The sequence below is a fragment of the Ceratocystis lukuohia genome (assembly GCF_044167205.1).
Source record: "Ceratocystis lukuohia strain C4212 chromosome Unknown Supercontig3_pilon, whole genome shotgun sequence".
NCBI classification, from domain to species: domain Eukaryota; kingdom Fungi; phylum Ascomycota; class Sordariomycetes; order Microascales; family Ceratocystidaceae; genus Ceratocystis; species Ceratocystis lukuohia.
Window position 1 is genome coordinate 1,149,627 of NW_027263522.1, and position 23,080 is coordinate 1,172,706.

A 23,080-nucleotide genomic window follows, 5' to 3' on the forward strand; every position below is an offset into this window, starting at 1 on the left:
TTGCTCTGATCATTATCTACTATTTTTTATATACACTGGTCAGGTTTTTATATTCGCTTTTTTTTTTCTATAACCACTGAGACTCGTGTGTGCAAGTCTCTCTCTACACACGAATCCAAGGGCAATAATGAAACAATCTCTCATTCCATTTGCGCTGGTCGCCGCCATTTATCTAATAGGGAAACTTTCCAGTCCTGAAACTGGCGGGCCTCTCCGGGTAAGAGGGAAAATCCCTTTTCCAATGCCCGCACTGCATCCTCAATAGCCTCGCGGGGCCAAATGACCTCCTGTACATCTGAGCTGACACTATCAAGCAGCTTGTCTGCTTCTGCCTTGCTAACTGTCTTAAACATCAAGCGAATGGCCGAAACCGCTTCGCCCGCCTCGGAGGATGAGTATGTTGTGTTTGGATTCATGATCCAAAGGTAGAGCAGTCTGTCCGTGTCTTGTCCCGGGCCTGGTATTGGCAGCGGTGTATTCTCCGCCTTACTACTAATCACCCGCGGCGTCGGCAGGAGAATTGACTTGGCATATCCCGAACGCGACATGGCAGCCAGAATGCTTCCCGCCAAACACGTATTACTGGACGGCGGCTGCACGGCGCTGGTTGTGGTGACCTGCCATTTGAATAGAGCAATGGAAGCGAGATGTGCATCGTGACTTCCGATGCGACAGCCGCACTGGCCGCAAATTACGGGCGTAGGTGGCGGACGGGTAAAGGACAACGGATCGGGTGCTATGGAGGGCAGTGAATGCGAGAACTACGAGGGGAAGTCAGCCGAGGGGTGCCAGAATTGGCCTCATTAGTCTAGAGGTTAGGAGCTATAAATGTGCTTCTCCTTGGCTATATCTATCCAGGGAACTTGCGCATCGTCTTTTGAGCAATCTCCCAAGAGCGGATTCAAGAAAGAAGACCCCGAAATGCAAGCCATTAGCTGTGTTCAACTGCGGTGCGTTTCCTATGCAGGTCTGCCCCGATGTTATAGACAGCCAGTCGGCTTACAAAATAGTACGAGGGTATTTACTCTTGGGGTGTTGTATCGGCGGCCATGCTACAGGGTAAGTTTTGCTGCCAAGAGACTCCAGTGCATGCGCACAAGTCCGGACAAGCAAATACACAGCCACCTTCTTTCAACCCCGGCAGAGGCAGTGAGTCGGCCAATCTGCCCAGCTGTACTAGACATACACTTATGAACATATACATGGATGGGATGGGTATCACGATATCATACACACCCAACGACAATGCGGCCATCTTACCTTGATTGTCTGGACATCACTTTCAACAAACAGGAATGATGTCAGGTCCACAAACCCCACACCCTTCTGTGCCGCAATGGTTGCATTTGCACCATATGCGCGCTGGGCTAGCCGTTCGTCCTGGCTCTTTTGCGAATCACCGCTCTTGTCGAAGCCCAAACCTACACCCACACCCGCGCTTTGCGGTGGCACATGTGGCTTATGGCAATGCCAAAACTCCATCATCTCAGCCCAATTTTCACTGGGTAGATCCTTCCACGTCTTCACTGTGTCAGCAGAAACCAATACGGCCTCGCATGCACGACATCTCACTGCTGCATCTGGCTGCAGATCGCGTGCCTCCCATGGAACATCCTGGTGCTCATGGACGTAGTGTGGCACGGCGACTTCATGTGCTAGTGGCAACTTCCAGGACGCACTAAGCCGTGTTGCGCTTAGTGTTGCGGCCGTGAGCGGCAGTAAAATTGGGCTTTGGGCCGAGGCCGGAGCCGGAAGGGCCAAGCTATGCGTGTGGTCGCCATGCTGCACACGAAGTCGCTGGCCACCGTCAGTCAACGAAATGCGCGTAGAAGAGTCAGCAGGCGTAGGCAGGCGGATATGTACGGATATCTGACGCAGGGTTGCTAGGAGCTCAGCATAAATAGCGAGAGAGTCGGATTGGGACTGGGAAGGTAACGAGGCAGCCATAGTGATGGTGGGATGAGGTTGTGAGCATTGAACCAAAACAAGAAGAAAAAAAAGAGACCACAACAAAAGCAACGCCAGGCCGGGGATTTTCGGCGAAAGCCAAGAATGCGACGCCTGCTAATCCGTCACGCGATGTGTTGTTAGATGGAAAGCTGGAGCGGCTGAAGAAATTATCAGAAATGGAGATCTTCGTCGGCTATGGGCTTGGGGCTCTGGAGCCTTGTCCAAGGCCAGGACTAGCTGTGCTTTTTGTGGGGCGATTCGATTCATATTTTGTTAGCCGGCGATTAGCCGGCACATCTACACAGGCCAACATGCGGAAAACCTTTCTTGGCCTTGCCATGATAATGTCGCTTTCTTTCTGCATGCATGTACCATTTGGAATTTAAGAACATGACCGCCATGGAGAGCAGGAAGGAAACCAGCTACCATCCTGGAAATACTTGCCAACATCTTCATAGGAAGACGAAAAAAGAGAAAATGAAAAAAAAAAAAAAAAAAAAGCAAGCGGATGTAACCTTACCAAGAAGAAAGACGATCGAAATACCGCTGCCTACCTACCATCTAGACTCTTTTTTTTTCTGATGAACGAAGGGATCCAGGAACAGGTCAAGGCAAGGCAGGGATTCCAGCGTGACACGTCCAGGGCCTTGGCCGCTTGTGCTAATCTTAACCCGCGGACAGTCTCAACGGCCAAAGCAAAAACAAAAGGGTGCAACGCGCTTTGAAGTCGCGCCCAAAGCCTCAAGAAACCCGAGGGCAGGATGGATGACCTAGAAAGCGGACCGGGCCTGTGCTTTCTGTCAAGCTGAGACACAAAACTAAAATGTCAAATCAAAGTTCAGTTCAGTCACTGCAAAGTTAATAGCGGGCTCGGTCGTTACTAAAATCCTTTTATTAATTACAGTGTTCATAGCTGCAGGCTCAACTGACTGATACATGGACAAATCAAATTTAATGGACTCGGACGTTGAATGAAATGAGGAGTTGGATAAAGAAAAAAATAAGGACTAATGTGATGTGCCTTACAAAATATGTACATAGTGGTGAAAAATAAAGTAGCTATTGACAAGCTGCTGGAAGACATAGCCATGTCTTATCCAAGACCAATCCTAAAAAGGCAGAGAGGCAGAAAGCTCACATGAAAAGTGAGCTTGCCTATTATCCGAAACACCACGCTATGAAAAGGAACAGAGGGGGGAATAGAAAACAAATGAGTGGACATGAAGAAAAGAAAACTGGGCAAGAGACGGTATAACTTTTTGGCCCATGGAGACGTGCGAAGAAGATGAAGAAAAAAAGAAAAAAAGAGATATAAAAGACAATGGGGATATCGGGTCGCTGACGGTATGTGGAGCAGAAAGTCGGCGTTTTCGAGCCGTGGAATCATAGCATAGCTAGTTCGAAATACACAAAGGAAAATGGTGTCGTTATGAGAGGGGCTTTTAGTGATGACTTCTTGTTTTTGTAATTTTTTTTACTCAAGCTCGGCTAGAGCAGAAGCAGCCAAGGCTCTGTACTTGCCAGCATCAAACCGGCGGCGCTTCCAGTTGTTGCCGCGTAGGCGCTCAATACGCGCCTTGATATCAAGAGATCTCATCTCTGAGCTGTCCTTGAACGCTTCAATAGGCGTGGACCTCCCAGAAGATGCGGATGTTGATACATTGCGGTCTTGCTCAGGAGCAGAAACCATAGCCTCGACTGCGGCCAAGTGGGAGGCGACTTCCAAACGCAGAGAAGACAGGAGAGCACATAGCCGGCTTACGGGTATTTCTGAATCAAAGAACGAGTGGGACTCAAAGATAGGCGAGCCAGCGGATGAAGCTGGAGACGCGGGCTTGGGCTGCTTCAGTGCCGATGGAGGCATGGTGGTAATATGCATTGGCACCCGGGGAATGATCACAGGCTCGGGCGATTCGCGACCCAGGAAATCGTCAAAGCCAAGAGTGGGCGAGTCGGGGCGTATCACGGGGTCTTCCAAATCGCAGCTAAAGGTCACCCGCTTTTTGATCGGAGGAGGGGCGGGCACATCCTTGGGTTCCTCCAGAGAGCAGATCGAGGGACTCCGAGAGGACGAGCACATGGAAGGCGTCCAAGTGCGGGACAAGGAAGAAATGGGAGTGCTGATGCTAGACGAGGAAGTAGAAACAGAGAGACGGCGCCAGGACTCAGACGTGCCATCGTCCGCATCTTGAAGCAGGTCTGAAGTCTTCAAGTAATGGGAGCGCGACTTTTGGAGCAGAGACATGCGAAAGGCAGAAGAAGATGGGAGAGAAAGTGCGTTGGCCTCCAGGGCGCTCGCGGCGTAGAAATTTAAGCTTATCACGTAGATAGGCTCAACTTGTGACTATAGAGTGACATGAGCGCATTAGTTGATGAATGGAAAATAGGTCGGGGGGGGGGGGGGGTATTCGGGCAGGTGATGAATGACATACAAGGTCGCGCACGTTTTCTAGTATCTCGGTGCATCTAGCGGCACATTCTCTGTACTGGCGGCCATGAAACTGGCGCTTGACCTCCGCAATGGCCTTGCACCATTCAGCAGCAGTGTATGGAATTGAAGCCAGAGATGTAGACATCAAAAGGGAGCTCTTGGGCGAAGAGCAGGACGGCGAAGGTGGGGTAGTAGGCGATGCAAAATCAGAGGAAGAAGAAGAAGGCAGCGATGGCAAAGACAAGGGAGCTTTTCTAGTAGAAGGCGATGTGCAGATAGCTCTTGAAGGGGTTCTTTCTGAAGACATGCTAGCAAGTGATGATCTTCTCACAGGATATGTGGGTTTAGGAAACGAGGGGGTTTTGGGAGACGGCTTCGGCACAGGGAAGGAAACATCCAATACAGTGGAAAAGTCCAACACAAGTGGTGCAGGAGCCCGAGAAGAGGCAGGCATTGTGGCGCTGGTGGGCGAGAGGCAAACCGAACGGCGGGGCGGCGATGATGGCGACGATGAGATGCACTCGGTGTTGAGCACCAATGGAATGAGGCCTGGCATTGTGCGGAGTATATGAGAAATGCGATGGTGGGTGTTGAAGAGAGATGGTCAGTTTTTGTGGAGGTGGTAGTACCACTTCGGCAGGAGAATTTGTGCGCTGTGGTGTGATGGGGGTTGTCAGTCTACTAGAAGACGCAGGCAGGATGAAGAATAGACGATAGAAAAGGAAAGAGAGACTGTAGTGGGATGATAATAGGAGAGAGTCTTGAAGAGTGGGTGAGAGAACGAGGAAGGCGCGAGATCTTGCAAGCGGAGATTCTGTCAGGGACGGCAAGCACATTAAGTAGAGAAGGGAAAGAGCAACCCCATATCAGGTGAGTGGGGGGGTCAGGAGCAAACACGGATGGCAGGAAGGAAGCAAAGTCACCAGAAGCGAAAAAGAGACAAGGACGAACAACATAAACGGCTTGTATGGGAAGGACCCAGCAAGCAGAAAGCCAGCAACGGTTAAATGTTTGCAAAGGTCGTTGTTGCTCAGGCAGGGTCAGGGGGTGTTCACAGGGGATAGCCATGTCTATAAGAATAAAAGGGAAAAACCCAGGGTGGTGGAGGGAAGGACGGCTTGGAGGTACCCTGGGACCTTGGTGGCAAGGGAGATAAAATACATAAAACATTTCAGACAAGGAAAGAACGGACGCCCCCCTGTTGCTAACAAAAATGGAAGGGCCAGCTTCCAGGCTTGGAAAGACAAGGACAGCCAGCAGGTATGTCCGGAAGCCCATTTGGCAAGACCTTGATAGCAAGCATAGCATAGCGCAGGCGCAACGGGTACTCATGCTTTCCATATCAGGATTGTGATTGCAGATCTGGTATAGAAGGATGATTGCAGGAGGAGGAGCAGGAGAAGGAGGAAAAGGGATGTCTGGCTGTCCGTACACATATGGTGGTGATATACTTGACTAGCAGCTGCAGGAGCCAGCCTACTGGCATAGGGGAGCTTCACCCATAAGCCTGCGATGCGACAGAGGTTAAACAGAGGGCACGAAGGAAAGCTAGCCAGTCTGCTCGTTTCAAAGCCAGTAAGTAGCACCACGCGGCATTCATGAAGCAGGCAAGTACCGTTAGACGAGGAGGGGAGTTGCAACCACGAGACCCAGACACAGACAGAGTTGCAGTCCGTAGACAAGTAAGTACCTATGTGCTCTTGCAGAATTTACCCAACCAGTTTGGAGCATCAGTTCTCCAAGTACCAAATTTACAGGTAGCATACACATTTATACCTTGCGTCTATCAAGTCAGCATTTAGCAATGTGAAACCTTTGACATGCTTCAATCATGGGCGGCCGCAAAGAGAGGAAGAGAGCCCAGGACTGTGCTAATTAAAATACCCCGATAAAATGAAGGGTGAAAAAAGCCGCCACGAACTTCCTTTCTCCCTCTTCACGCAACAGGATAGAACGCGAAGCCAAGGGAAGGAGAGGGACGGTGAAAGAATATGACTATTCGCCCGTTTGATCCCTTTTTGTCAAGTGACAGCTTTGCTTTTTTTTTTTGTCCTCTTTCTTCTTCTTTTTTTTTTCCCTTCGTTCTGTTTAGGCAGCTGCTGATTTGATCTCCCTTAATCGCTGTGCGAATCGGTGGATTGTCCAGTTTGTGCGTCTTTTTTATGGGTCACCTTTAAGTACTATACTACTATACTTTGTAGCTCCTTTTTTCATATCCCCCCCTAAAGGCTGAAGCTACAGCCCATTATCACCATGTCTTAATCCACTATGCTATAGTCATCAGCGTGTCCTCTGGTAATCTTTTTGAGCTTGTTTCTCCCCAAGTGGCTGGGCTTTTTCTTTTCTTGTTGGAGAGATAGCTGTCTTGGTTCCGTTATCCACCCATCCGTCTTAATACAGCTGGCCCATGGTATATCACGAGACATGGGAAGTAGACGTGGGAAGCGGGCAAGCATTAAATAGGTGCGGCTCAGCACCAGTGGCGCTGATACGAAAGCCTCAGATATAAATCCCCCAAGTGTAGGGGTGAAGCAGCTTCAATACGGAGATAGCACAAGGAAGGGGAGAGTTATACCGTGATAGGGGTACATACATACATACATACATACATACATACATACATACATACATACATACATACATACATGCGTATGCTTTCTGCATGTATAGTACATACATAGGCTTGCATCGGTGCATGGAAGTACATAGAAGCACTCACGTATCAGATGGTAAGCATAACGCATCTGCACATATCGTATCACATGACAGGCTAAGGGAAAACTCTTCGTTCCGGTATTTGTAGACGTAACACTAATACAGAGACACATCTTAGCATGAAAGCCAACGACACACGACGCGTAGTACTCGTAACTTGCGCCTGTACGAAGCTTATACTAAGCAGCCCCCCCCACGGCCAGGCTGCAGTGCCATATAATAATGTCCCCTTTCTTTTCGCTTCCTGCTATTCAGCTTTGCGGGTATATGCATCGATGCTTCCGGTCTGTACGGAGCTACGGCGTGCAGGCCTTGTTCTCGGCCCCTAGCCTTGAGCGAGAATGATGTGCAATGCATTGCAACAACAATAGGATTCAGCTGTGAATTTCTTCTTTTTTTCTTTTTTTTTTTCCCCACAATGTACCGGGTCTCTCTCTGTGTGTCTAAATTGTACTGTTCTTGTTCATGTTTGTTCTGTTTGTTCTCATGTCTGAATCAAGGGATGATCTACTTTATGCCATTTCCATATTTCCCTGTGAAGCAAGCAAGTCCAATCATCAAATCCACCCCCCCAGCCCGGGAAAGCTTCTCTCTCTGGAATGTGACACGATGCTTCGACGCAGCATTTCTATTCTTGTCATTATTCGTGTGCAGCAAATGGCGAGAGAATGTCGTTTGTTTAGTCGCTCATGTCGCCCCCAAACAAATTTATTTTCCTCGATTCAAACGCTCAACCGGCTGGCTTTAATGGATGCTTGTTTCACGCCAGCTCTGCTATTATTGAGACTCGGGTGTTGGCTTTCCAAATAGTGCTCATAATCGAAGGTTATTTTAAGCCCAGTAACAAGACACTTGACACGGGCAATGTCACGTCAAGGGCTTTGGTCTTTTTTATGCTTTCAACAAGTGTGAATGTTTGTCAAACCTTCAGTGCTCCTGGCCTGAGCCCTTCGCCTCAAGGATGGGAGGGGAGATAGGGTAGGGTTAGGGCCTGTAATACAATGGAGGCCGCGGTGAAAGCTGTTCCAAGACTGCAGGGCTTGGGGGCTATGGGATGGAAAATGAGTCTGCTGTGGCTCTCAGCAACAGCACAGCTGAAAGAGCCAGCTAATTTCCAGTTTCTTTTTTAGCAATTTGTAAAATGAACTCAACGGACCACACAAACGCACACTAGCCTGGTCGGAGGACTCCTTTGACGATGGCCTCTTCCGTGGCAAGTAGTGATTTGGCAGCGAGGGTCAAAGTGGAAATCCATACATACGCGGGTCTTGCTCAAGCCACACTGCGCTATTAATCAGGTTGCTTTTGTAGAACCAAGTAAAAAAGAAAAAAAAATTGCAGAGAGTCCAAGTTAAACGACACGTGGGGAGCGCAAAACCGACCCTAAGATTGGCCAAGTGACCAAATAGGCAGTTTCCTCTTCAATGCCCTAGGGGGAAGAGGGGTCCAAGCAAGAACAAGATGATTTCCAGAAAGTAGCTGCACTGGAAGGACAGAAAAAAAAAGGCGAATGAGGCCCATAGCGGCTCAAGTCCTTGCAAATGAAGGCGGCATTAGGCCTAGCGGCTGGAGTTTAGGCCTTAGAGCTTAGCTTATTAGAGTTTAGGTAGGGACTAAGCTTTTTAGGGCTAATTATGTGCTTTAGCTGCTGGCTTGAGCTGCAAGCTTTTGTTTGCTGCTCTTAGTAGGGGGGGGGCGCCCTGTGGGGAGATGTAGCAAAGGACCCTGAGATAAGCTGGTGCGGAAGCCGGATGGAGCTAAGTCGCGGCCTGATCTGGTATCGTTGGTTCAAGGACCCCTTTTTGATGGCGCTAGTGCAGGTAGCACTACAAGCAAAGAAGCCAGCGAAAGAGCCTTTCGAGAACTTCGACAGACTAGCGAGAAGATAGGGGAGAACTTTTGGCTTCGTGTTTGGGCTTCGACTTCGACTTCGACTTCGACTTCGAGATCGCCAAACTGCACGACATGCTTTCCTGGCGCCCAGCTTCTCACGCTGTCCTTGATTCTGCGGTGATCTGTCGCCAACGAGGTTCTTTCTGCTCTTCGGCTTGGGCGGTGGGAATCTCTGGAACTTCGCCTAGGGCTTTCTAAATTTCTAGTGTGTATAGGCTATGCGCCACCAAATTCGACGGTTGTCGTTTTTCCCTCTTTCCTTTCAAGGGCTTTTGGGCATCATCGAGAGTTCTTTTCTTCTTACTGACCCGTTCCTAGAACCTTGGAAAAGAAAATGCAGAGCTTGTAAGTCTTCCCCTGTGACCTTGAAGGGTTGCAGAACAGGGAAGGCTTCTTTTACTCTGGCCTGCCAGGCAAAGAACAAGGGCCACCACAGAGCCCATGCTAAGGCACTCTCTCTTCTTAATTGCCCTAGTCAGAAGTTCGATATCTGAAACCGGAATGGGAGGGCCAGCTTGAGAAAGGGTCTATCTTGATAGGAGCGAAGAAACAAAGGACATTTCTCTGCTGTGAAAACAGGGGACCCCCTGGCCAGCCCCTAGTGGAAGGCCGCCAAGGGTACCTATATTTACATATACGCGCATATAACATCATACAATATGCACTCCTGCATTAGCTTCTCTGGACAATGGGCCCAGCAGACCAATCAAAGGTATCACCGCTCGTGGGCCTGCTTGCTGCTATGTGCACCCAAGTGCCGTGCGACCTTGATTTAGTGTTGAAAGGGCGAACATGACCGTGGGAATAGCCCTACAGAAAGACACGCCTTGCTCTTACATGTGTTTAATTAATTGCACCGGAGACTTGAGAAACCCCGAGTTAGATCGTGTCGTGGCTTCCTCCTTCCGCCCGCACAGCAAGTGCCTGAAAAATGGAGGGGTTTTTTTTTTTTTTTTTTTTTTTTTTTTTTCCTTTTTGCTTGTACTGCGTATAGAACAAACCCGGCGTCTGTGTGTGCAGAGAAGCAAAAATAAACTGACAAAGGGTGGCGTTCTCGCGTTCTCTCCTCTTTTATTTTTAATTCTTTTTATGGGGTACGACCAAAAGCGCCGGGTCTAGGCCGGGGCTTGCCAGTACGTGGAGGCTGGGTTGGGGTTGGGGTTGGGAGATTCTAGGCCTAGCAAGCCCAACCCAACCCAAGCTGGGTGGGTGGCCTGTTGAGCTTGCACCAAGTCAATTACGAGGAGGAGACAACAAGAAGGGCGCCCTGGGTCTTGCCCGTTTGGTATGGTAACACACATAATCATACTGATATCACTAGCCACATATCCACAGAATCAAGCCAGAAGAGACGTGGCTGGAACAGGACTTTGATTGAGGCTGTGGCGCCAGAACTGGCTTTGTAATGTTGTTCACCTCTTGTCTCTGGCTTTCTTCAACTCTCAGACTTTTTTTTCTCCTCCTTCCTTGGCCCTACTACCACCACTTGCATAGCCGCGACTCTTCATCCACACAGGCATCGCCCTCGTCATGCAGGAACGAAATTTAACCTGCTTTTGTTTCCCACCCAGCCAGCTGGGCTGGGTCTGAGCAGCCCAAGCAGGCCCTGCAGCGCTCGCTTCACTTCATTTATATGTGCATGATTGCTTGGGCGACGCGACTGTAGCGATGCGCAATTTTGATGTGCATGCGTGTGTGCATATGCAAGATGCGTGCTTCTTATCTCAGTAGATCGTCAAGCGAGCCTGCATCAAGCTCGACTCAACTCGCCCCTGCGTTTCGTCTCCAATGGTGCCCCTGGCCGCCGATGTCGTCAACAATGCCACGCTTTGTCCAATCCAGATGCGAAACAAGAAACAAAGCACTAGCCAGCGACTTAAAATCTAGCCGAGACAAACTCTAAAAGCAGCAGACCTCTTCCCCCTCTTCCCTCCCTATCTCCCCCCCAAAAAAAAAATAGACAGCTTGTGTCGCCCGTCTTCTTGCTTGCTTTGCCCAATCGGGAAGCACCGCCCGTTTCGTCGTCAACCCTACGCGTCTTCACACAATGCTATTAGTCACCTGTTCTCGAGATATTTCCTTGTGCTCCTATACTAACACTCTCTAGTCTCCTAAGCACTATATCCTATATCCAAGCTATCGGTGCCCAAAGGTTCTTTTCTCCTAGACAAAAGGGGAGTGGGGAATGGCGATGGATTGGGTTGGGGAGGGGGAAAAAATATACTTTCCGTCAGAGCGTTTGCAAGTGTCTACGCGCATTGCACCGTCGGCAGAACGTCTGTGCATTTCCCTTTTCTGCTATCCGTGCTTGCTTCCCCCCCTCCCTCATTGTCGGGTCCCGTTTGCCTTTTCCCATTGCTCTCTCCTAATCCCCTCTTTTCTTTCCCTTCACGGTGACCGACTTTACCGCACGCATGGTTCTTGGCTGTATCTGCCCGTGCCGAGGAGCCCTATTTCCCTCCTCCTTGTTTTCTCTCTTCCTTTGTAAACGGGAGCAGTGGGGAACATGAGAAAAGACAAGTCTAGATAAGAGAAGAGAGGGCTGTCACGATATTGTCACTTGTCACGAAGCGGAGCTGGAATTTGTTTTGGTTTCGTCTCACAACCTGCATTCTCCTGCTCACTTCGCTATCGTTATCGTTATCTCTATACTATTATCCTTATACTATCGATATATCCATATAGCTATACATCTATAAGCGTGTTATATCATATACATACTACACGAAATTAATTTAATAAGACGGTCAGCTCTCTTCTCCTCCTTTTCCTGATTTGAACGTTCTCTAGCCACATAGTCCTCTTCCTCTCTGTCCTCTGTCCTAGTATCCGGCAAGCACTATCTCACTGTTCTTATGACCTTTGCTCTGCTATGCATTGTCCTTGGTATCGCCGCTAAGACACCAAGATCCAGATCAACCCACATTCCACATTCCACAATCCATCGTCGTATCCCCTCTTCCTTTCTTTTCTCTCTCTTCCTTCCTATTGAAATGGCTCAGATACTGACTAATGCCTACATACGATATACCATACTTGCCTTTGACGCTATGCTATGCTCTGATTTTCTTTTTTCTTTTTTTTTTTTCTTCTCAGTTTCCCCTCCTCCTCATACAACGCCCGCCCTCTTGCTTCCTTGCATTACGTACCAAAGTACTTTGTTTGCCACTTGCATCATCGCAACACTCACTAACATACTTGCATAACCAAGAAAATAGAGACGGCGCCTCTCTTCTCTGCCCCCCCCCCCCTATCCTACACCTTCGTTCCTTTCGCCGTGCATGCACATACTACGTATCCAAACTTGTAACTGCAACACACAAGCAATAATCCTTTTTTCTCTTACTTTTTTTGCGCTTTCTTCTCTTCCTCTAAGCCTCCATGTACTGAGAATTGCTATGCCTTGAATCGTGTGAAAATGGCATGACCTGACATGAAAGCATGAAATCGCCACATCATGGCTATGGCTGTAGGGGAGGATCGTCTACTCCTTGTTCTCTGGCTCCACAGCCGCTGCTGGGGCTTGCTCTTCTTTCATAGCAGCGACAGCACCATCAGAAACTGCCGTCTCGTCTTCAACAGGAGCAGCGGCATCCGTAGCAGCAAGGGGAGCAGCGCCCTTGATGCCATGGACCACTCTTAGGCCCTCAGCCTGACGCGTAATATCGTCTAAATCCTTTTTGCGCTGGATTCTGGCCTTGACCTCTTGTGCCAAGTTTGCCAGAGACACGAGAACACCCTCCTTCTCAGGGTGTCCATCACGAAGTCCCATCTCTTTGACCCTAAAAAAGACGAATAGGTAGTTGGTTAGTCGTGGGCTATGTTGTTATTGCGTCATAGGGGGTCTGGGAAGTATGAAAAGAGGGAAAAAAAAAAAGACAACCCAAGGAACTTACTTCACTTGGCCCTTGGCCATCTCGTCCTCGCCAAGGATGCAGCTATTGGCCCGTACTTGTTAGCAAACTGACCACATTAAAATAAGTTGGTGACGAAAATCTTAGGAAGCACTTACGCAAAGGGTACACCGTTGCTCTCGGCCGCCTTGAATTGGTTAGGCAGGCGAGGCTTGCTAAAAGCAGCAATAAATTTTAGTTATTGTTTCCGTATAGTCGTTCATAGTAGCCACATGAAGTCCACTTACGTCTTCCATAAAGTCTCAGCGTTGATACCAGCATCCCAGAGGGTGGCTAGAACCTGCATACGCTCCTTGATTAGGCCTGAGCCTAGAGCCATAACAAACACATCGACTTCTGTCTTGCGCACTTCGCGGTTCTCAGCAGCAAGGCGAGCCTTTGTGATGGAAAAGATGCGGTCAATGCCGAAGGAGATACCAACACAGCTAATTTATCGTTAGTAATGCAATGCAGACAGGAGGGTTTGTAAGGCGGCCGTAAAAGCTTGGCAGAAATTAACTTACGGAATCTTGCTCTTCGGCGAGAACATGCCAACTAGCTCGTCGTAGCGACCACCAGCGGCGCTAAGTTGGAATGCCATGTTAGAAACTCGATACTGAAACCGTTTATAGGGAGAGGATAGTATGAACACTTACACACTGCCAACACCGACGGAGGGGTCGGATGACCGGTCATCATCCTCGGATAGAGGCTTCTTGGGTTTCTTGCTCTTCTTGGTTTCGTCCCGGGCGGGGGCTTCTCCAGCCGTGGGCTCTTCCGGTCTGGATTCCTTGGTGACAACCTCGAAAATAAGACCGGTGTAGTAGCTGCAGAAAGTTAGGATAAAGCTTTCTTCACAAAACATTGCGCATCTGGAAAGAAAAAAGAACTCACTCAAGACCACGGGCTAGCGACAAATCGAAACTGACGGGCTCAAGGCACTTGAACGCATCAAGGTACATGAAGAGTAGCTCTAGGTCGTCCATGCCTGCCTTCATTGACGCATTGGCAGCCAACTCAGGGGTGTCTCTAAGCTTTTGCAGCAAATCCTGTTTGCCCTTGAGAACAACCCATTCGCCAATCTTGTCGGCAACCTCCTCAGCCAGGCCCTTCTCTTCGACCATCTCCTTGCGCACATCAGCCCAGGGCGCCTTGTCGAGCTTGTCGACAGCAGAAGATATTGTGCGGATCTTTTCGGTGGGGACGCCACAGACCTCGAAAATACCATCAAGGATTTTGCGGTGGTTCAGCTTGATGGTGTAATTGCCCGTCCAGCCAAGACCATTGAAGACTTCAGTGATGATGCGGATAATCTCACTATCGGGGAGCATGGGGTCGTAGGTGCCGGCAATGTCAAAATCGCACTGGTAGAACTCTGTTACATAGCGTTAGAACGTACAAAGAGGAGGGAGGGGGACGGCTTGCTATTAGAGCCTGGTATCTTGGTATACCTCTCATGCGACCTTTGGTCACAGCCTGTATTACGGTTAGTATGGGTTGAGTTTAGGTATGCATGCGACAACATGAAACTTACGGGCTGGTCACGGCGGTAGACCTTGGACAGGTTATACCGCTTGATATTTTGGATGTCCTTGTTCATGGCTAGGAAACGCGCGAATGGAACTGTCAAATCATATCTCAGGGAGCAGAGCTCACCGCCCTGGTCCTGTTATGGCGAAACTGTGTAAGCAAAACCGGAGCTTTGTTCGGTAAATCGCAATGGTGCGGCTAGATTCTAAGCAAGCGGCAGATTGATGCGGTAGGGGCATTCAGGAGAGACTCAGTTACCTTGAGATCATAGATGAGCTTGGAATCCTCACCGTACTTGCCAGTGAGAATTTCCTTGAGCTCGAACTAAATAGCGTATAAATTATGGATTAGTCTTGACATCACATTTTCTAGGAAAGGCCACGGCGCATCGGTAGCAAGGGGACCACGTACCACAGGCTGGTCCAAAGTTACACCACCGTGCTTCTTGAAAACGCTCGTGATGGTCTGGAAGATGTGGTCACGAATAGTGATATCGGTACCGAACCCTATTTTGAAGCGTTCTCTGGTCAGAAGAGAAACAGAACAGACGAGACAGCGGGGTTGCTGGGCGATAAAACAATAGAGCGACAAGGCATCAGGGCCAACAGAGCATTACTACACTACGTACAATCCCGAGTGCCCTTGGGGGTCTTGAGCTCAAACTTTTGCTTGGCACCCATTGTGTCTGTATTGTCTGGATCGTGTCGAGATTTCAGCGGAGTAGTAGCAAAGAATTGTCGACTTTGATATGCCGTCACAGAGGTAGATCTCAGCGATGCGTTGGCAATGGTGGTAGTGGCGGTGATAGCGGTGGTAGTGGTCCAAGTATTGGCTAGAAAAGGCACCAGGCGTTCAAGTCGGCTTCTATGGAGTCGGGCGGACTGCAGTCGTGCAACCAGCGACAACATGAAACTAAAGGAGGTTATAAAAGAGGGCGATGGAGCAGCACAAAAAAAGAGAGAAGACCGCAAACTTTCCAATCACTTGCTAGCTAGGCTCTAATTGGTGAGAAGGAAACTCCTTGGCCTTGCTAGGAATCACAGGCTTTCCTGGGCTTAATTGGAAATAAAGTGACTCACTGTGTATGTACATATACTGGGCCTAGAAAAAAAAAGAAAGGTCCGTTTAGTGCATAATTTTTTCTGAGCTCAAGCATTGCGCCGGCTTGGCAGCAAGGCGTAGAATGGAGAATGTATCAATGGCGGGGTGATGGGGCTAAGATGCGGGGCCAATCAAAGGTAATCTTATCAGTAGATGGTTGCACGAATGACAAGACAGGTCTCTTGCTTTATACGCATAAATGCGTAAACTGGTTATATGCAAGTCAGGTTACGGGTATGTGCATGCTGGTATGAGAAAAACAACGGCCTGATTAAATGCTGGAATATATGTACTATCTCGGCAGCTAACATCACGCACATTTACTCAAAATTTTCCTCCTCCCATTCATCTAGAACGGTTTGAACAACTAGTGATTCCTGCGTAATTACAAAGTCATGGCCGCCAGGGAGTTGCTTGATTTTGACATGATCTTCGCCGCCCATAATGTGCACAGTATCCGCACGGAACTCGTCTTCCAAAATAATTTCATCATCCTTGGCCAGTAATACAAGTGTAGAGTTCTTGGGTCTCTTAGCAATCTTTGCATATGCCTCGGCCTGGCCTGCAATAGGGGCACTGCGCACGCAAGACATAAAGGCCGGTACAAAGCCAATATGGTTTTTGGCCATCCACGGCACGTAGCGGCGCATGCGGACTTCAAGTGGTGTGTCTTCTTCGCCGGCCACAGGCTGGATTTCTGCCGCGGCAATATCAACGAAACTATCAGTTACGCGCGAGGACTCAGTCTCGTCGGCGTCTGCTTTCCCCTCGGCCGCGATAGCCTGATTGTTCTTTTTCTTTGCCGAAATCGGAGTTTGTAGACGAAGAGATGTAAGATAGGCTAGAAGTGTCTCAGGAATGAGGCCAGATGTGAAGACATGGCGTTGCACACCGAAACTAGCAGGCCGTATCATGCCGGCTGGTGCAAACAGAACCAAGGACTTGACAAGCTCTGGAAAAACAGCAGCGAAATTTACGGCAATACCACCGCCAAGCGAGTATCCAACAACTCGTAGCTTCTGTGCGCCGGTCCACGGCACGGGCGATGAGGTGAGGGCATACATGGCCTGTGTAATATAGAGAGCCACATCGTGGGGAACATCTCCAACGCCGTCACTGTAGCCACGACCAAACAGATCAAAGAGCATCACGCGGTAGCCGCGGTCTACAAATTTCTGCGCCACTTTAGAGAGGATTATACAAGGAGTGCTGATCCCATGGATGAACATGACGCGGGGGCCGTCTTCTGGACCCCACTCGTATACTCTGATTGAGCCGTGCTACACATGGTGGTTGTTATGTCAGTCCATCAATTCTCCCATATCGAGGATGTTAGGGACAGGTGTTTTTTGTTTTTTACCGGAGTATCAACATCACGTGCGCCTGGGAGCGCGTCTGGCTTGTAGTCTAGTTTGGCCAGCTCTTCGGGACTGAGATACGGCAGCACTGTCTTGAGCGGGCTGGGGAGAATCCGTGGCTTTTTGGGAGTCAGAATTTGGTGAGCGACAGTTGCTAGCGCAATAGTGGCTATGGCAAGTACAGTGCCACTGCGGCTATCGGCAACATCGAGAATTCGGGAGGACATTGTTTCGGCCAGCAAGATGTGTTTGAAATGGTAGATGAGATAGGAACCAGGGAAAGAGCGAAAGGGAGAATAAATTGTTTTTTTTGTTGGTGCCCTACGAGGAGGGGGCGATAAGAAGTCGAAGCGCGATTAAGCTCAACCCTTGGTATTATGCACACCCTGCATTGTGCATTGTAGAGGGACAAAGAACGTTTGCTAAAAGAGCTTAAAGATTGCGATAAATCGGATTTTATATGACGTGAAGGCAGCTATAGGCTACTGATGCATAACTTGCAATGACTTTGATTGTATTCCGTGACAAAGAGACCGTACCTACAAGGTGCGCGCTGATTAACCCTAATTGGAGAGCTCGTTATCACATGTCATAAACTAAAACAACTAGGACCATGGGCCGAAAGATGCCCTCCCTTATCCTAGAACCTCAAACCGTGTATTCCTTCTGCAACATCTTGGCGATTGTGTTTAGCTGAATATTGCTCGTGCCTTCATAGATAGCGCCAATCTTGCTGTCTCTCCAGAACTTTTCTGCTAGGCCCTCACGCACAAAGCCCATGCCACCCATCCACTCAACAGCAAGTCCACTAACGCGGCCAGCCACTTGCGATGCGTACAACTTTGCCATGGCTGCATCCATGACAAAGTTCTCACCGGCCTCCTTCTTGCGAGCGGCATTGTAAACTAGGGCCCGCGCTGCCTGAATTTCCGTCCAGCTCTGTGCAATCTGGTGCTGCATCCCCTGGAACTCGCCAACCAACTGGCCGAACTGCTTGCGGTCGTTCCACACGTACTTTACGGCATTCTCAAAGGCACCTAAAGAAAGGCCAGTCATTTGCGCGGCAATGCCAATACGACCCTCGTTCAGCAGATTGATGGCATACTTGTAGCCCTGGCCAACCTCGCCGAGAATGTTCTCCTTGGGCACTTCGACATCATCGAAATTGAGAACGCAGGTGCTGCTGGCTTTGATGCCAAGCTTCTTTTCTTTTTTGGCAATCGAGAAACCGGGGGTGCCTTTGTCGACGATGAAGGCGGTAATGCCCTTGTAGCCCTTGCTGGGATCGACGTTGGCGAACACAATAAAGAAGCCGGCTTCCATAGAGTTTGTGATCCACATCTTAGAACCATTGATCTTGTAGCCGTTAGCAGTGGGAGTGGCTTTGGTCGCAAGGGCAAAGGCGTCCGAGCCAGACACGGGCTCTGACAAGCAAAACGAGCCTGTGTGAGGATAAGTTGGTTAATAGGATGTCAAGGGATCAGGCTAGGTAGAAAAGGTATGGGCAAAACTCACCAACGGTGTTGGTAGAAAGCTTGGGCAAGTATCGCTCTTTCAGGCTTTTGCTGGCCCATTTTATCACAGCGGTATTGACTAGTGTATTGTGCACATCACATAGAACACTGACACTTGGGTCGACCCTAGCAAGCTCTTCGATTCCCACAATAGCGGATGTGAAGCCCATACCAGCGCCCCCGTACACCTCAGGGATCTCGATGCCCATGAGGCCAGCCTCAAAAAGCCCTTCGACGACAGTGGGATCCATGACTTCGGCCTCATCCATATCGCGGACTTTGGGGAGGATCACATCATTGGCGAACTTTGAGACGGTTTCTTTCATGGCATTTTCTATTTCAGAAAGATGGGTGATGGGAGTGGGGGTTAGATCCGTGAGGTCTACTTCGCTTTTGCAGTTTTGTGTTGTCGAAAAAGCACGCACATGGCTGACATGTGAACGTTGTGAGAATTAGCATCAAGATGGCTGCTTAAGCATGACGACAAGGTCAAGGAAGAAAATTGGCAACTCACCTGCTGTAAAGCGAGGATATGAGAGTCTGACGAGGAGCAGCCGTTAAGACAGCCCGCATGGACGGTCTGATAGCACGTGTAATAAAAGCCATCTTATTGATAGATGAGAGCCACTTGAGCAAACGTAAGAAAGGTTATGAGAACGACGAAGTAGTAGGAAAATAGGATACCTGCGATATTTAACACATAGATAGTCAGGGAAGGAAAGTTTCAGATCCTGATTCGCTGGCAGAGCGTCTTATATTGTCTATGATTTCACTGCGCATATGCCGAGGATATCCACGGCCCTGAGCTAAGCCGTCTACGACTTTGACGCTTTCACAAGACAAAAACTTGGGGTTCTGTATTGAGAAAGGAAGAAGCCAAAGCTCCCCCAGCAGCTTGATCCCTGCCATTTGTCTCGTAGTTGGGGGTTATCGATAGGAGCTGGTTTAATATCATCGCTTTAGTGGGGCAAACAACCTGATCTCCAAAAAATACAGCGGTTCAGGCTCCAGAAAATAGCCAGGTTAAAAGAGGGCAGCTACTACGTGGGCATCAGGTTTTTTCTACACGGGCATCGGGCTTATGTGGGCATCAAATTTACGCACTCTGATTGGCTAGAAATGTGTCTGTTAGTGCATTCTATGCTCTGGAATTCTGCCAATGTACCTCTCTCCCCTGGCCAACTCTATGGCTGATACTTATACAAAGAAATGTAAAAAGGACAGGATACTCTTCATGTTGAAGACTTCACTGATATATGATTTCTTTATCCTATGTTATTACTCTTAAGTAGTATGATGTAGCTGCACCTACTCAGGAAAACAACCTCATGACAGCCAGTAGAGTAAGGCAGAGAATGGCTGTATAGAGGCTGAGGTCACCTGGGAGCTGGGGGATAATCCTCTCAGAATAGGAAGAAGGGGTGTAGCTGAAATCTAGAGAAGGATAGATAAATATACTGAAGAATAACAAGCTTTATATCTAATGGACAGAGAGGGAGATTGCATTGTATTTAGAGAATGATAATCAAGTGGTTATATTTGAGTATAAAGGCAGCTCAAATAAATAGTATAGTTAGAGACAAAGGTTGTGAAATGGCCCTTCCAGAAGAAGAAATTCACAGCAACTGTAGTGTTGCTACTTGTAAAGAATCCTTGAGATTTGGCCCACTGTTAGTGCACATGCTTCACCGCCTTTATGGGGCTTGTACCTGTAAGCTAGAGCCAATCAGAGTGCATAAAGCCTGATGCCCACATAAGCCCGATGCCCGTGTAGAAAAAACCTGATGCCCACATAGTAACTGCCTGTGCGCCTATTGGGGCCCACACGCATCCACATGCATCTAACGCAGTGTATATGAATCTAACGGTGCACTATCGCACACACCCCCAATTTGACTTGAATACTTTTTGACAGAGTGTCCTACACCACCAATTTAATTTGAACATTTTTCAACATCTACTGTCCTGCATCACCAATTTGATTTGAATATTTTTAACGTCTACTGTTCTGGATTCTCAAAAACACTCTTAACCTCCAAAATCAACCCCAAAATCTACACTAAAAGTGAAATGGCTGCCTTCCTAAACGACTGCCTCCCTCCTGAGGGCTTTTTCGAGTCACGCAAAGCCTTATTTGAGTCAATTAACTCGTATGCAAAGCCTAGAGGCTATGCCTTTACAACACAAAGATCGGTCTGCGAAAGAAATGGCTTTTGGAAAGTCTACTACGCATGCGACCGTAGCGGCCCACCACCTTCTTTGGAAAGATCAAGTGAGAGAAAGAGAAAAACGTGTACGCGTATGACGAATTGCCCCTTTTCAGTCCTCTCTAAGGAGTCTAGTGAAGGCTGGACTCTAAAACACCGCCCTGACATACGCTTCGCTGTCCATAACCACGAACCAAGCCTACACCCGTCTGCGCATCCTATCCACCGGAAACTCGAGTGCACACCAGACCTAGAAAGACTCACGAACTCTGGCCTCGCACCAAAGGAGATACAGATGGTTGTACGACTGAGTGGCTCTTTGGCTACACGACAAGACATATATAACCGTATGGCTGACATACGTCGAGACTCTCGTCAGGGTGAAAGCCCAATTCATGCTCTTACCAATCAACTTGACAAAGAAGGCTTCTGGAGTCGTGTGCAGTACGGGTCAGATAACCATGTGACAGCAATTTTTTTCGCACACCGCGATTCTCTTGCTTATCTCCGAGCATACCCTGAAGTCCTCCTCCTCGACTGTATGTACAAGACAAATAAATACAACATGCCACTTCTCGATATGATTGGCGTTGATGCAACTAGCCGCTCCTTCTGCATCGCCTTTGCATTTTTGAGTGGTGAGACTGAAGAGGACTATACGTGGGCCCTTCAACAGTTGAAGGAATTGTATGAGCAGTGCAATGGAGTCTTTCCCTCAGTCATCTTGACCGATCGGTGCCTTGCCGCCATCAATACAGTTTCCTCTCTTTTCCCATCAGCAACATCTCTCTGTGCCTGGCATGCAAACAAGGCAGTCCTTGCACGGTGCCAACCAGCGTTCCCGATAACCGAAGAATGGAACGAATTCTACAAGTTTTGGGTTTTGATCCTCAATTCACCAACTGAGGAGATCTACGAAGAACGCCTCAAAGAATTCGAGAGCAAATACGGGTCAACGAACCTCCAGCATGTTGGGTACATCAAGGAGACATGGCTTCTGCCATTCAAGGAGAAACTTGTTGCTGCATGGGTTGATAAACAGGCACATTTTGGGAATACATCTACTTCCCGTGTCGAAGGAATCCATGCGCTGTTGAAATCGTACCTCCGGAGGTCAACATATGACCTATTTGAAGCATGGAAGGCAATTCAGCTTGCATTATGCAACCAACTTTCTGGGTTAGAATCTAACCAAGTGAGACAGCATCTTCGTACACCTATTGAGCTTGACAAGGCTATATATAGGGCTGTACAAGGCTGTGTCTCATATGAAGCACTGCGAAAGGTCGAAGAGCAGCGACAGCTACAGTGGAAGGACCCCCCTCCATCGCCTACCTGTACAGGTACTTTTACACGTGTCTACGGGCTCCCCTGTGTACATGTACTGGCTGAACGCCAAGGTGAGCCTCTTCTTCTACAAGACTTTCACTCGCATTGGCACTTGATGCGTAAGGGGGATCCAATTCGCCTTCTGGAGCCTCATCGTATAGAGTCCGAAGCGATGGAAAGCAGTCTTCCACTATCAAGTACAAAACGTGAGCCAAGTGAAATCGAGGTTGTGACAATGAGACGGACTAAACGCCCAAGTCAATGTACAGCATGTGGTACAATTGGCCACATAAGGACCTCTAGATCATGCCCACAACGTTATACAGATATAGTGCAAATTGATTAAATTCTACTGATTTTGGTGTTAATTTTGGCAAAGTCTTTTTTTAGTGATGTAATGTGGTGCAGTGAACTGTAACCGTTAGATGCCTATGCACTGCGTTAGATGCATGTGGATGCGTGTGGCGACGCCTACATCCGCTCCCCCCTTTCCTATCTTCGCTCCCTTCCCCCCTGTTTTTGGAGTACATAATCAATTTTTTAGTGTATCTCAGCAGTGTTTTGAGCCCTTACTAGCAATGTAGATGTAGCAAATGCACTAGATAGAGGTATGTTAAAAAATACATACATACATACTAGATAGAGGTAAATAATGTAGTGAACATTATGTATTGCAAAGCTCTGAATACTTAAGGGGGCATGTCTTCGAAGTCATTGTATGGCCAACCTGATGACACTTGCTACATTTTGAAGCTTTCCTTTTCGTAGGCCCAACTTTCTCAAATCCAGACAGCTCACACTTCGTACTTGTGACGGGCTGAGTAGGTGTTTTGAAAGTCAGGCACTTCCATCGCTCTAATTCTGCGTTCTCTGCTACGTAGTCTGCTGTACCATTTGCATTTACAGCATTTAAAGCGTCTGCTACAGCGTCTGCCTCCATCTCTATCTGTATCTGTAGTCTGCTTGCTGGTGCTGTCAAGGGCTCACAGCAAAATCTTGATTATGTAATCCAAAAACAGGGGGGAGGGGAGCGAAGATAGGAAAGGGGGAGCGGATGTAGGCGTCGCCGCAGTGTGTACCTATGGGGCCCCGTTAAAAGACAACCCTGCTGACTCAGCAACTCATTTTTTCCAGAATCCAATCCAATCTCCATTGCCTA

The 23,080-nt window shown here is 48.5% G+C and overlaps 5 protein-coding genes across 5 annotated transcripts; 1 reads left to right on the forward strand and 4 right to left on the reverse strand.

The window, feature by feature from the left end:
- Positions 1-140: 140 nt before the first annotated feature.
- HOO65_030303 (Ubiquitin-conjugating enzyme E2C-binding protein) lies at positions 141-1,947 on the reverse strand (the record flags this gene model as incomplete). Its single annotated transcript, XM_071002071.1, has 2 exons — positions 141-761; positions 1,261-1,947. 2 exons carry the CDS (start codon positions 1,945-1,947, stop codon positions 141-143), a joined length of 1,308 nt encoding a protein of 435 aa, XP_070859982.1.
- Positions 1,948-3,424: 1,477 nt separating this feature from the next.
- On the reverse strand, positions 3,425-4,835 carry HOO65_030304 (uncharacterized protein; the record flags this gene model as incomplete). Its single annotated transcript, XM_071002191.1, has 2 exons — positions 3,425-4,294; positions 4,383-4,835. 2 exons carry the CDS (start codon positions 4,833-4,835, stop codon positions 3,425-3,427), a joined length of 1,323 nt encoding a protein of 440 aa, XP_070859983.1.
- Positions 4,836-12,473: 7,638 nt separating this feature from the next.
- Positions 12,474-17,098, reverse strand: HOO65_030305 (histidyl-tRNA synthetase; the record flags this gene model as incomplete). The annotated part of the gene is made up of 14 exons (XM_071001771.1): positions 12,474-12,771; positions 12,886-12,927; positions 13,002-13,058; positions 13,131-13,328; positions 13,407-13,466; positions 13,539-13,709; positions 13,777-14,257; positions 14,334-14,358; positions 14,417-14,548; positions 14,671-14,736; positions 14,824-14,918; positions 15,041-15,324; positions 15,838-16,793; positions 16,874-17,098. 14 exons carry the CDS (start codon positions 17,096-17,098, stop codon positions 12,474-12,476), a joined length of 3,090 nt encoding a protein of 1,029 aa, XP_070859984.1.
- A 421-nt stretch (positions 17,099-17,519) lies between these two features.
- On the reverse strand, positions 17,520-18,711 carry HOO65_030306 (acyl-CoA dehydrogenase mitochondrial precursor; the record flags this gene model as incomplete). The annotated part of the gene is made up of 2 exons (XM_071002255.1): positions 17,520-18,313; positions 18,387-18,711. The coding sequence occupies 2 exons, from the start codon at positions 18,709-18,711 to the stop codon at positions 17,520-17,522; spliced, it is 1,119 nt and encodes a 372-aa protein (XP_070859985.1).
- Positions 18,712-20,455: 1,744 nt separating this feature from the next.
- On the forward strand, positions 20,456-22,366 carry HOO65_030307 (putative Mutator-like element transposase; the record flags this gene model as incomplete). The annotated part of the gene is made up of 3 exons (XM_071002038.1): positions 20,456-20,657; positions 20,709-22,040; positions 22,347-22,366. 3 exons carry the CDS (start codon positions 20,456-20,458, stop codon positions 22,364-22,366), a joined length of 1,554 nt encoding a protein of 517 aa, XP_070859986.1.
- Positions 22,367-23,080: the final 714 nt, after the last annotated feature.